The 13976-nt window shown below is 39.6% G+C and overlaps 2 protein-coding genes and 1 long non-coding RNA gene across 4 annotated transcripts in view; 1 reads left to right on the top strand and 2 right to left on the bottom strand.

Annotated features, from left to right (window-relative positions):
* The first annotated feature begins 531 nt into the window (after nucleotides 1-531).
* On the top strand, nucleotides 532-5616 carry tmem267 (transmembrane protein 267). Of its 2 annotated transcripts, XM_084571630.1 has the most exons (3): nucleotides 532-1382; nucleotides 2889-3350; nucleotides 4563-5616. In XM_084571630.1, exons 2-3 carry the CDS (start codon nucleotides 2943-2945, stop codon nucleotides 4896-4898), a joined length of 744 nt encoding a protein of 247 aa, XP_084427756.1. In that variant the 5' UTR covers nucleotides 532-1382; nucleotides 2889-2942; the 3' UTR covers nucleotides 4899-5616. The 2 variants fall into 2 exon arrangements, with proteins under 2 accessions (XP_084427756.1, XP_084427757.1); XM_084571631.1 differs by having other exon boundaries at nucleotides 532-3350.
* Nucleotides 3108-4677, bottom strand: LOC311507329. Its single transcript, XR_014699723.1, has 3 exons — nucleotides 4552-4677; nucleotides 3695-3804; nucleotides 3108-3248 (listed from the first exon to the last, which is right to left on the bottom strand). It is a non-coding gene; the product is annotated as an uncharacterized lncRNA (long non-coding RNA).
* Nucleotides 5617-9322: 3706 nt separating the features above from the next.
* il11ra (interleukin 11 receptor subunit alpha) overlaps nucleotides 9323-13976 on the bottom strand; it is a 43473-nt gene continuing 38819 nt past the window's right edge. The window contains exon 12 of the mRNA XM_084572809.1: nucleotides 9323-13694. The gene's annotated coding sequence lies outside the window, so the exon portion shown is untranslated. The remainder of the gene's footprint in view (nucleotides 13695-13976) is intronic.

Here is a 13976-nt window from a genome sequence, read left to right as displayed (position 1 = left end):
TGCAATTCATCAGTCACATGGTGTCTGAGTCGTTCCAGATCTATCTGTCCCTTAAAGCCACAGCATTCATTGTGAAGATGACCAACATGACCTAGAACATGTCATGGTAGAACTGTGTGTTCCACCTGGAGGTTCCTCTGGACAGCCGGTCTTTCATGTGACAAAGCAGCAGGACGCTGCAGCTCCATTCAAAATCAACCTGTACACATGGATGTGGAACTCAGTAGGTACGGTGAGGAATAAGCTTGCACAAAATCCCTAAATAGACGCTGTCAGAGAGCAGACTGAGTATAAATGGAGAAATAACACACTCTAGATTGAATATGAAACTCTAAATGACCACCTGCTGGGATACAATAAAGAGACACATGAAAGACATTCGATTAAACGGGATTAGACGTGTCACTGCCGATACGATCTGGGACCTTTGATAGAAGCATTATTAAAATGGGATTTTTACATTTCTTTCATGGCAAGTTTCAACATTTGAACCGACACTCCTATTTAAAATGCTTCCACTCAGCAGGTTGGACTAATTTGAAATAAAGGAACCACTATCATCTGCCAGTCAGGATTGAAAGTTGGAATTATTCTGCTTGTCAGAGCCAGCCCAGAATTACCTTTTAATTAAACGGCTGCCTGTATTTACTTCAGAGACATCGGTACTGTGTTTCCTTCTATGAACCAGTGTGTGTTTAAACTATGAATATATTATTTTGATTTGTTGCTATTGTATTTTAACAGTGTTTGTAGTGTTTAGTTACAGTACTGAGTGTCTTCTCTGTGGTCTCTTTCTCCCTCTTGTGGTTGCTAACATTAACATCTACTCTCAGACCAAATGATAAGTATATCAGCAATTTAACCAGGTATTTTAATGACTGTGTAAACAGTTTATGTCACATTTTCTGAACCTCTCTTGCTTTTAACAGGTACCACAGGAGTGCTGTTATCAGACTGTCACAGCAGTTTGTTTATTCACGTCGTATAAACCTGAATACATGCAGACATGAGAGCTAAATCAAGATGTGATGGACTTTAAAAATAAGGACTCGCATGTAATATTTTACTACATTTTAGTAGTTTATGGTGTCATGTATATGGAGAAAGAGTTTTAACCACATCCCAAGATGGCACTGTAAGAGTGGCAAGGTGTTGCAGCAGCTTTCATTTCTTGTATAGTTTATTTATTTATTTATTTATTCATGGGATCAGTACAGTGTTCTCTTTCTTTCTTTCTTTTCTTTTCTTTGTGCTATTCCTAATGGTGACCTATGGGTGGCAGCAAAGGACCGCCGAGCCTCAACACATCATCGACAGCCACAACTGCAGCAGAAGAAGGAAGGACTCCCCGGAGGTAGGATAACCCGATGCAGGGCAATGGGGTGAGTATTGTTATATTTAACAATAGTCAAAGACTACAGAAAAACATTTTAATTTGTTTTACAGCTGAATTATGTCTCGTTCTGGCAGGTGAATGTATTCCGGCGCAGTTTTATCAGAGCTAATCGTGACAGCTGCTGTCCGCCTACACAAAGCAGCATCTCTGTCACTGTCAGCCGTGTAGCATCCAGCTAGCATTCATATCCACTGTGTTATTGTAGCTCGCTAAGCTAACTAGCTAGTCCTCCTGTATAACGGTCTGACGTTAACTCGTGAATAACAAATGAATAACAATTATGTTAACCGTAGTTAGCATTGCTAACAGAAGCGGTTATAACATGCAGCTAGCTGTGCTAACAGGTTAACCTGGAGCTGCTAGCAGGTGACCAAAATAACCAGCTAGTTAAATATTCAGAGACAGGACAGCAGCACAGCGTTAAAGATGATTTTCTGTCTTCAAGAGAGAGACTGGTGTTACATCAGCAACTGGTAACGATGACATGAATCCAGACTGAGAGCCATTTGACTGTCCTACATTTCCCTCAGTTACATGAGACACAGAGACCTATTTTTATATTCCCCCAGGCTTCAGAGTCACATTCATGTGGGAATGCAGTGTTTCTGTGAAGACGAGTTGTCTTTTTTTTAGTCAGTAGTTCATTTTGCTCAGTGGTACTGTTGTTGTGAAAGGTAATGTTTGTGTTACGTATGATGGTGGGAGGTGCTGCCTCACAGTTCTTTAGATCCAGTGGATACACACACATCAAGTTTGGTCAATCAGATCTATCCAAACACGCTGACTGCTGTATGACACTAAATTCAAAGGCTGCTTCAACTCATCATTAGTTCAAAGGTGTGCACACGTTTGCAGTTAGGATAGTTGTTTTTTATCTTTGGCTTTCAGTGACATTGCATGGATTTTCCTTACATTAAAGGTGCAAAATCTCCAATATGGCTGATCCTTTTTCATGTTTACATCACAGAACCTGCTGATTTAACTGGTGTATATCTACAGTATACAGCACCTAATTATACCCACAGGTTTATTGTATTTAGGCCATTTTATGTCCTGGTTTTCTTCTATTTCTAGTCAGTGTGGAATGTAAACACTGAGATGAGGTGCATTGTTAAAAGAAAAATAATTATAGTTGTTATAGAAGTCATATTTGCTTTGTGTGTGTTTTTTTTCTTCCTGGTAGTTTAGTGTAAGATAATTAGACATATTTAAACATCTGTAGAGCTGTCTGGGCTCTCTAACGTATGTTTATAGACTGCAGGTTTCATTGACTTGTAGAAACAGGCTGTATGTCAGTGCTTTGGGTTTTATAACAGCGTGGGAGCCAAATCGATTTGCACGTAGAGGAAACATAATTGGCTATTTATTTAATGTGATGTACTCAAACCAAACCATGATGTCGTAAAAGGCTCCAAACAGAACAGCTTTTGGAGCGTACCATCTGGATTTTCTGCTTATGCGTCCTCTCTTTGTGTCTTCTCCGTCTCTTCAGTCTACCTGAATTCTGCTGACCTTTAGTGATTGGCTCCCCCAGTCATCTGTCAGCATGCAGGGATTCTACTCCAAGCTCGACTCCTCTCTGTCCTCGTCCCCGTTGCTGGGGAGGGCGCTCGGGGGAGACGGGGCTCCCGTGCCCCTCAGCCTGGCTGTGGAGACGGAGAAGGCTCAGGCCCTCCTGCAGACGTTCAGCTCCGCCTCCCTGCTGGCGTCGGCGGGACTCGGCATGTTCTGTGTGGTGGCGGACCACGCTCTCCAGCTGTCGGTCATCCAGAACCACCTGTGGCTGCGCGCCGGCTTGGACAACGCCACGCACGGGTTGGTGGGCCTGTGGTCGTGGGCTGTAGTTATTGGACTGAGGAAAAAGAGTGATTTGTATGAGGTTCTGCTTGCGGGGCTTCTGGCATCAATTATAGACCTGGACCACTTCTATATGGCTGGATCCCTGTCACTTAAGGTGAGACCTGCAAACTTACTCAAGAGTTCTAATGCGTATTTAAGAAGTCTATAAATGATAGCACACTAAGTAGTCACTAAGTAATTCCCCATCCTCCTGCAGAGCTAACTGTGAAGTCACTAAGGCGTGACCTGCATGAACACGCCACATGATGCACTGTGCTCTCATGGTTGACTGCTGCTTTTCATTTATCAACGATTATAAAGCAACAGTTAACACTCAAAAAGAAATCACCCATCTCTTATATGCTCCTAAACATTAACCAGAACACGCACACATTGGTTTCCCCATTATCAAGTGTTGAATCTGCCAGAAATACAATAACCGAGATGACCGAGACACACCCACGTTTCCACCTGGCTGCCCACATTGTGTCCAGCTTCTTTCATCCTTTCAAACGTTTGTTTTTGCTACCATCATGTTTCTGTCCCTCCTGGAAAAACTGTCCTGTCACCTGATGTTTAACCGTCATTGGGAGAACATGCACAGAAACAATGAATTCATTCCATCCGGAGAGAAACCTTCAGATCAAGTGTTTACATGATTATTATTATTAGGTGCTAACATTTTCCTTTCAGCAAATGATCAACAGGTTACACCATCCTCTCAGTCTGACTGAAATTCTTTCTAGTCATCTAGTCATAGTTAGTGGAATACTAGTGGAAACATATCCAGGAGGATTTACAGTGTAGAGGCCAGAGAAGTTTTACAGTGTTACAAGTTTCATTAGTAGATTTTGTAACGTTTGATAAAATTTGTTGTAGTTGTAAAATTAAATAAAAAAAATATAAATGCGACTGAATTATAAGACAAACAATCTCTTCAGACAAAGCAACGCCTGTAAAGCTCCATCCCTGTCGCCATATGTCTCTTGGAAATCTGTTTGTTGACCTTTGCACTGCCTACGTTCCATATGGCTCACAGCACATCTACACTGTGTGTGAATGAAAAGGCATGTGGAGTAACATACAGCTGTGTATGGAGCAGTTACATGAGGGTAAATATTTTTCAGAGAATTATAATGTAATGGAGAACAGCTGATTGTTTTGTGAGCGAGTGTCTTTAAAAAGCTGCTGGACATCAAGTACTAAAAACGTGACTCACAGTTCTGCAGTGACGGGCTGCATATTAGTTACAGATGTGTAATGATATCATTTTTCTGAAGAATATATTGCACAGTGTAAAATATTCTCTCTCTCACCATCCTTCCAGGCTGCCGTCTCTCTCCCTCAGCGTCCTCCTCTCCACTGCTCCTCCCTCATCCCCGTCATCTGCCTCACCCTCCGCTTCCTCATGTGGATCGGACGCCTCAAAGACGCCTGGTGCTCCTTGCCGTGGATGCTCTTCATCTCCATGGCGACTCACCACGTCCGCGATGCCGTGCGCCACGGCCTGTGGGTGTGCCCGTTCGGCAACACGACGCCGATCCCCTACTGGTTGTACGTCAGCACCACGGCGACGCTGCCTCACCTGTGCTCGGTGCTCATGTACCTGACGGGAACCAGAGATGTCATCTCCACTAAACACGGGGTGGCCATCGACGTTTAGATGTCTTATGTCTACCTGGTACTCACCTCTGGGTGAAATAACATTTAAATACTTGAAATTACTGGAGAAATCATTTAAGAGGCTTGAAAGATGAAGACATTTTTCAGTTAAAGTGAAGAAAAAGGATGAGGAAACCCAGGACATGATAATGGAAGTGAAAAAACACTTAAAGTCCAGTCTAAACATGTGGTGGAAAGAAGTGTATTATAACAAATCGTCTTTTTGAAGAAGGAACCTTCCTATGTGACCTAACCCAATACGAGTGCCAATTGTAGATCATTTTGAGAGATTTCTTTGTGCTTACATGGATAAGTATCCGCATCCTGTTCAGCTGCTGTGTCTGGAGATCAGTGCTCATCTCTAACAATCCAACGTGTGTGGGAGTAACCCTTTAAAGCTCTGACTTGCTGTTTTACCATCTGTTCATTCATCCCTTAGAAGGGATCAGAAACTTGACCTCCACAGACAACAGTCATCAATCTTACTGTCACTATCCATTCTCAATCTGAGAACAACACTCATGGAAACCAAAGGTTGTTAGCAGCCCCTCTCAGCGCATTCAGCAGCTTATCACCGCTGTTACTCTGCTGTACATTACACCAGTTCATCCATCCTAGCGGAGAAATGCTGTACACATGTACAGGTTTTGTAATTATTTTTTAATGCTATGACATTCCACATTATTAAATCACCACGAAGCAAAGTCTTACCTTTCGCTGTTAATGCCTGTAATACTCAACTGTCACCTCTCTGCCACTACAGCAGACTCTCATGTTGCTGCTTGGAGGAGAATCACTTGTAGAAATAGGAACAGGAGGTCAAGCTGGAAAACACACATCCTTATTCCAAAACACAGGCACAACAGTGCTCCACAGAATCACCTTGAACAAATGTTCTGCTCGAATGTTTTTGGAGCATGTAAACACATATATCACAGAAACATCTCCGATCAGAATGATTTCAATCAGGTTGAAGGACGTTTGCCCGTGTAAACGTAGCCAGTGTTCCTACAGGAAAGTGTGGTTCACATGTTGCCGTCTACTGTGTACTGTACAGCGTTAAAGATGCTGAATGATTCAGATTGTTAGCCAGTTTTCTGCTGTCATTCGCGTCTTTGGCAGCTTCCAGTTGGAAAGTCGGTCATTACAGCGGAAGCTGTGATAGATGGTTTTTTATGTTGATGTCAGTGTGACAGGTTTAAGGTGTCTCAAGTGACCTCTTTCTATTTTACACCAAACTTAGATGGAGATAAAGGAAAGCTTTAGATGACACTGGAAAGATGCTGCATAGCTACTTTAGAATTTTAGTGGGTTTTAAATATTCATAGGAGATGTTTGTTCAATACTGTGTACATTAATAGTTAAATCACATGTTTAGTTAAAGAAATATCCATTGAAAACAAATGAATTGCTGCATTAACTACTGCTTATTGTTTCATTCAGCTTCTAAATTATTGATTATGTACATGCTGAGTTTTACAGTTGGCTTTTTAGTAGAGGGTCAAGGATTTGCAGTTTTTTTTTTTTTTTTTTTTTTAAAAACATGAAATCTTTACATTAATGTGATCCTCCACTAAGGATTTGAAAGTCATCACATAGTTTTAGATAGAAACTGAAAACACGTTCCTCAACAGTGCTATGGATACGCTGTTTTAAATGATGCATAAGTTGTAATATAGACATGTATACATGTAGTTTGAATGTAAGGAACACGTATACAGTATAAAGGGACTGCTGGTGATGCTTCTAAATGTCTGAGTCTGTGTTGAACTGAAGCACCAGATCACAGCTGATCAAATATCAGCCACAACAAATGTTTAAACTTCATTTGATTTCATTTGATTTCTTGTAGAGCTGGTTTTGTGATTGCTGGTGTAGTAACACATGTTGGCCGCTAGGTGGCAGCTGTAGTTTTACATATGGTGGGGATGTTTGTTGTTGGACTTGGTAAGATAACAGAATGAGGAAAGTTAAATCTGAATCTAAGCAACTGCACATTGTGTTTTAGAAAAATCAGTCCTGGTAACAATTGAGTTGAACTAAAAAAAAAGTCTATTTTTACTGTTTTCAATCAAGCGTTTTGTTTTCCTGCTACAGAACTATCATCTGTACGAATTACTATGAATAGGAATCACTTCATTTTATCTCTTGGAACGTAGAAAGAAGAGATCGGACACTCTGAAATGATTGTGTAACTCTGGAACTTAAAGTAAAGCCAACTGAAGCTTTGGAAGTGTTTTATGACTGCCAGGATAAACAAAATCAGCTTGAGCAGCTGTTTACTACAATCTACTTTAGAGCTACTTAACCTAGAGCGTCATGCTCATGGGAGGAATTTTATCCCATTTTATCTGCCAGTGTCCTTTTCTTTTTTTCCTGCTGCTTATGTTTACAATGTGACCTTCATTAATGCAATATTATGTTGAATTTTGCACATTTTAAGTTTTTATGGTTAAATTATGTTACATTATTGGTTAAATATGTTTTTGTATTGCACAGTTTTGTTTTCAATCGTAACAAAGTATACATAGTAACAAGATAGTTTTAATGTAGTGTTCTTATATCTCAATAAAATATATGCTGTGTATGTTTTCTGTGTTTGTTCATGAATATGTGCACCAGTACACCAAGGGGCTCTACGAAGCCTTTAGTCTAAGACTTGAAAGTCAATCTTTTGGCACAAAGTTGTGTTTCTTAAAGTTGCTTTCATGATTTATTCCCATCAAAGTCTTGTTGGGCTGCATTTCCTAATGCAGTTATCAATTAATTATCAATTATTTTCTTTTAAAATCCGTTGTTTCAGTGTTTAAAAACAGTGGACAACATACATGCATCACTTAAGGTGCAAGGATGTTATTACATCCCTCCAAAAAACAAGCAAACAGTCACATTCGCTACAGTTATGATGTTATCAATGTTGCTGCCAATCATTTTTTTTGTCATTTGTTTGACTAATCAAAATGAAGTGTAGTTTGATCACAGTCCATAAGAAGGAGAGATTACATACCTTTAGTAATAATCAGTAAAGAACAAGGTTTCCTGCCAGCCATACATAATCAGTAAGAGTCTATCCAGACTCGTGCCGTGCTGACACAAATCTGTTGGAGAGATTGTTTAGCATCAATGCAAAATTCCAGCAGTGACAGCATCCTCAGTAGAAACAGGCGTGTTCTGAGCAGGAAACGTGACTCACACTTTTCAGCAACTTACTGGAGCTCAGAGAAGCCGGAAAATATTCTTAACTGCCTGTTAACACTACATTTTGATTTTGTCTGCTCAATAATGGGTTTTTCAAATTGAGGGTTTTAAACGATCTAAGATCAGTCATCAGAAAAACAATCAAGCGCCTCCTCCAAGATTTTATGAGGTTTCTGGGTGGAAAATTGGTTGGGGGAAAAACTAGCTAAATAACTTCATCACGGCCATTACTCATGTGCATACGCCACCACACAAAACTGTTTTAAAGTAAAATGTTACGTGATAAGTTACCTGCTTGAGGTCAGATTCCACTCTTGTCACATTGCAGGCAAATTAGGATGTCTTAAGGTGACCCAGAAGCATCCTGGTAAATGAAGGGAAACTGAACATGACATCCTGTCCTATCCTGTAATTACTACTTGTAGCCACAGTGACCGCTCTTAATCAAAAGCTTCACTTATAAGAGCTTATGGCGGAGCTCACTTCATACTCATAGCTGGGTCCTTGTATCAAAGCCACTACACAGAGCAGTTAGAGCTAATTGGGAATATCCTGAATAGAACAGGAAGGAAGAGGGTGCAAGTGAGTCAGAGTGTCCACAGAGGAACATAAAAGAACTATCAGCACTGTACTCGCCACATTCTCAGTGCCAAGATATACACCTTCCACTGTGTTTTCATGGCTAGAAACATGTCCGCAACAGCAAGATACTAAAAAAAAAAAAAAAAAAAACAGGAAAAACTATTGAAACTATTTCTCAGAGGAAGTGGTCCATCTCGTCCCAAGGTTGGTCCGGAGAACAATACAAAATACACAATTCAAAACTTGGACCCCGGGGATGCTAAAGCCTGCACGATGACGTGTTTGTAACATGGGAAGTGCGACCAGAATAAAAAGGAAAATTTCCCTCCAGTTGAATGTCTTAAAAGCTCCTTTCACAAAGACAACAAAAGACAGCTTGACCAGTGGCAAGCATCATAATCAGATGATGGAAACGTTCTAAAAAGACACTTCTGGCTTGAGGGGAAATCACAAACACTGCTAAAAGGATTGCAAAGAGACGATCCAGTTGTTCACAGTAACTCCAGAGAGCTGGCGTTTGTGACCAACCATAGACTAAACTGTTATAACCAGCACAGACGAAAACACATGCAGCTGTAGTGGAAAAAGAACGAAAGAGATGGAAGAGAAGCTAGTGAAGACTCCAGGAAAAGAAAAAAAAAAAAGTGTGATAAAATAGTATTTATTTCACAGAAACATACCAGGACAGGAAGAAAAATAAAACAGCTTATGGTGATATCTGTCGTACACATAAAGCAAAAAACAAAACATCAAGACTATGTACATCTGAGAATGGATGCCTGAGTGTAATTTGAGTTATAAGAACTGAAACCAACAGGCTCCATCTGCTATCACATATTACAGAGGAAAAAAGAGACTGAAGTTTGTCCAGAGAAACAGAGAAAACACCACATGAGAGAAACAGACAGGCGTCAACATTATACAGACAGAAAACAGGAATAATGCACTGAGCACATACAATTCAGTCAGATGGAGTTATAAAATTTATCAAAGTGTCTTTGGGAAATGTATCCTAAAAAATAGTTTTAAGAGAGAAAAACAAGGAATTCTGATTTTATCTCGTCGTTTAGTTTAAAAAAATAAGAACTTTGTTCCCTGTTAACCCTTTTATAGCACTCTGGGTATTTCTGTGTTTGTATAGTTCTGCTGTTTAAAGCAGCATATTCAGAAACAAAGTGACACCCAGTGAGCAGGTAGTGGATTTCATTTCTGTTTAAAGTCTCAGCTGGACTGGAATATTTAATATGGAGATAGAGAAGGGCCTGACAAGCTCTGAAAGAAATGATTGGTGACATGATCGTTTTACTGCCAAATAATAATCTGAACAGAGAAAAAAACAAAAGTTCATTTTAAAAAATGAAGATATTTAGAACATTTTGTAGCTCAAATATATCAGAACAAAAAAAATGACCAATACATATTTAATGGACTGACACCACATCTAATTATAACTGAAATCATTTCAAAATAATAATTTTGTTGCCACCAAAACTAAATAAGAGCTGAAAATGATTGATTAATGAATGATGAATGATTTATTTGTGGTTAATCTGACTTTGTGTGAAGAAATATGTGAAATTGAACGGCGAAGCAAAGCAACCTAGATGAAGAGTAATTCAGTAAACACATTGTCTGTACAGTAACTGTACAGTATCGCAGCTTCATATAACTGGGGAGAAAGACACAAATACACAACGCTGGGAAAGCTCTCCAGACATGGATTAACTTCAGTCACTAATGCTAGTTTTCAGAGAGAATGTGTTGTCTTCCAATTTACTTAATCTTACAGCATCTGACAAGCTTTTAAAATCCTATTTATATCATTTGTCCACTTTTGATATTAGTAATGTATTTGTGATTCTCTAAATGCATGTAACTGACCAGACTGAGCTAAACCATGTCTGAGAAATGACCACAAAGAATATGTTTTATCTCTACATATAAACACCATGTATAACATATGTATTTTTAAAGTGTGATATACAGTAATATACAACAAAAAAAAAAAAAAAAAAAAAGAAAAAAGCTTCAACTGGATCCATGCATAATATGTGGAGCTAGCTTGAGAGAACATACAGTCATCAAACTGGGAAAAGTTTGACTTGAATGCACCTTGTGTTTCAGTCAGTCAAACTACACAGCTTTGGATCAGCAGAATAGAACCACCAAACCAACAGAAAGAGCAAGAGAGCAAGAGAACAAGAAAGAAAGAAAGAAAGAAAGAAAGAAAGAAAGAAAGAAAGAAAGCAATGTTTCTTACTCAAGCAGTAGAGCCTCTCACTTCCATCTGCGGCAGAAAGTTAGCCAGGACACAAGGATTGTAGGCACAGGTGTGAAGGGCAGAACTAAACCAGGTATAGTGTTCTAGAGGTATTTTTTATACGGTAAGTGCTGGTCACACAAATCTAAAGGTCTCTATGAGTTAGTGGGCTGAGAGACACATGTACAGTCAGCGAGAGCCGCTCTTGTCAATTTGTCACGTACATGCTCGTCACATTTAGAAAACCAACCATCAACATGCTCTGATTCAGCCATATGAAGACCGGTACAATCACTGTGTCCATAGCTACTGTTTCTATGGTCGATTAGCGCTGACCGTTCATATCCTCCTAAACTTTACTGTTTCCCTCAAAGAGATACATACAGCATACTGCACTGAAACCATCACAACATTCATCTTAATTAACTGTAGTGTACTGGTGCATATTTACTGTGGTGCACAAGATCATATGGTGCAGTGGTATCCATAGTAACGATCCACACACCACCTCACTCATGTGAAAAGAACCCCACGTCAAACGTAGATGTGAGTTGCACTAGTAAAGCTCCCACTGACATTAGCAGTATACTAGCTACAGAACTGTCTGCATTCATTTTCATTTTACTTTTAAATCAGCGTACATTAGTGCTGCAGGTTGATGCAAAGTAACAGAACCAGTGCTGTAGTAGCAACTGAAGTAACTTCCTACTGCTCAAATCGTATTCATCTGTTTCCCAGTAGATTTCTATTCAGCACGGTGGTTATTTGTGAAAATTACTTTAATGAAAAAAAAAAAAATAATGTGCTAGAAAGGGTTTAGCTACCTTTTGCCCCCTCATATGTTTCTAAAGGGCATTTCTACCTTTACATCTGCAGCCTATTCTTTCCATTTCGTGAGTAACATTACTCTGTATTTGTAACTGTGACATACATCCTAAAACAAATTAATAATACTGGTAAACTTTCTCTACACACTATATCCTATAGCCATGTCTTGTCTTTAACTCTTTTACTAAACTGAAGTTTATTAGTGGATGGACAATCACTTTAATATATTTCAGTTCTGGCTCTTTATTTTTTATTATTTAATATTTAATCTGAACACATCCAATTGGGCACTGAAAAAATTGCTGTAGGATTTATTCATGTTTTCTTTTTTTAAAAAATCTTGTTTTATGGATGAATTGTTGAAATCAGATTTAACTCGGCTTTTGTCGGTATTTTGTCATGTTTACATGGACACTAGTATTCCACCAATAATCAGAATAAGTGTAGCCACCCCAGTCCAAACAGACCGCCCTGAATAGAAGGAAGCTTTGATTGAGTGGTGTAAAATAGGAAAATATTAGCACCTAATAAAACTCTCCTAGTCATCGTTTCCTACTTAATGAATACATTGTTCTTCTTCTGTTTTATTTATTTACTTCTGTTTATATTTCTGGCAGATTTAACACAATGGGCAGACCAATAAGGGCATATTCTGATTAATGTTTTGGGGCTCATCTGATCATTTTATTTAGCGTCCATGTAAACCGTTAAGCTGGAATCTCTAATCAGAAGAATTTCAAACAGGCTGAATAAAATGTTGTCCATGTAAACGTAGCCAGTGTTTAGTCTTTTGAAGAAATGTGGTCATATGACCACTCTAAATGCTGATTAAGTTTTTAGGGGTTCATTGGAGTCTCGACAGGACGGCTGAATATCTAAGGTTTAATATTCTGTTGTTAACTAAATATCTATGTAATGTCATAATGCTGGTGATTTGTGAAAGGCCAGTAGCTCTCCCTCTTTTACATCTTGGATATTATAATGGATGGATAAAAAGAGCTACAACAAAAGAAACAAAAGACCACTTATACTTAAGATGCCAGACATAACATAACAGGAATATCATGCAAAATAAATCATCTGCCATAGATGTAAAGTCTATAGAACCCAATCTGCCCACCCTGGAACTTGTCCTCCATGTCCATCTTCTCCCTCAGGCCAGGAGCAGGTATCGGGATGCCTCCTGCTCCCCGTTGGAGACCATAATGCCCATAGTTGCTGCTTTGGCATCAGACAAACACACACGCACACACACGCACACACACACACAGACTGGTAGAACTTATGCTTCCTTCACAGCATTGAGTCGGTTGGTCAGTCAGTGTAAGAATGGACGTGCATTCATCTGTTCCTTCTCACAATGAATCTCAAAAAAACTAAACCAATATTATAGAACATGATGTGTTCCGTGTGGGAGAAGAGAGGCACGTTGTCCCAGAAAACAGCCCATGTTCTCCTGTTTGGCAGCTGCACTTCTTGTTGCTTAGAAGTTCAAAAGTCATCCCTCACTACAGAGGTCAAGGAATCAGTCCATCCACCTGAAGCAGCACTGGTTGTGAGTGAATTCAAATGTCCTGATGCAGTGTCACTCCTACAGTCCATCGAGGAGTGAACACTGCTGAAGTGAACGGAGTCTGTCGTCTCTGCTGATGCATTGTGGGAAATGCATGTTGATGTGACCACTGATCTTGTCCAGGAAAACCTTGCAAAGCTTACCTTTCAATCAGCTGTTACATGAACTGTCATAGTCTGCCAAGTTGCTTCCATGTTTTTTTTTGTCCCCGTTTTCCTGGATCGTGGATGGACTCTGATGCATTGTGGTTAATGTAGTTAAAAATGGATGGTCAGCATGTTACAGTGGTAAACAGTAGGAGCTGACTCGTTGGTGGAGCCCATGAATGAGCTGACAGGTAGAGGCCTTAAATGAACCTGGAGGGGTGGAGAGGAGAGGAAAATGAGCTGATGAAAAATGAAGTCACAAAAGAGAGCAGCGCAGAGGAAAGAGGAAGAGAAAAGGCAGCTTTACGAAACATGTATAAATCATAATGTAATTAAATACTGCACAGATTTAAATAACAGAGCTGGATGAGAGATATGCAGGCGTACTTACAAGGCTATAATCTGTGTGTGTGTGTGTGTGTGTGTGTGTGTGTGGGTGTGTGGGTGTGGGTGTATGTGTGTGTTAGCCTTATAATCACAAGTTGGCTGGCT

Source organism: Chelon labrosus (genome assembly GCF_963514085.1).
Source record: "Chelon labrosus genome assembly, chromosome: 22".
NCBI classification, from domain to species: domain Eukaryota; kingdom Metazoa; phylum Chordata; class Actinopteri; order Mugiliformes; family Mugilidae; genus Chelon; species Chelon labrosus.
The sequence above is the reverse complement of the archived record's forward strand: the minus strand, read 5'-3'. Positions and strand labels throughout refer to the sequence as shown.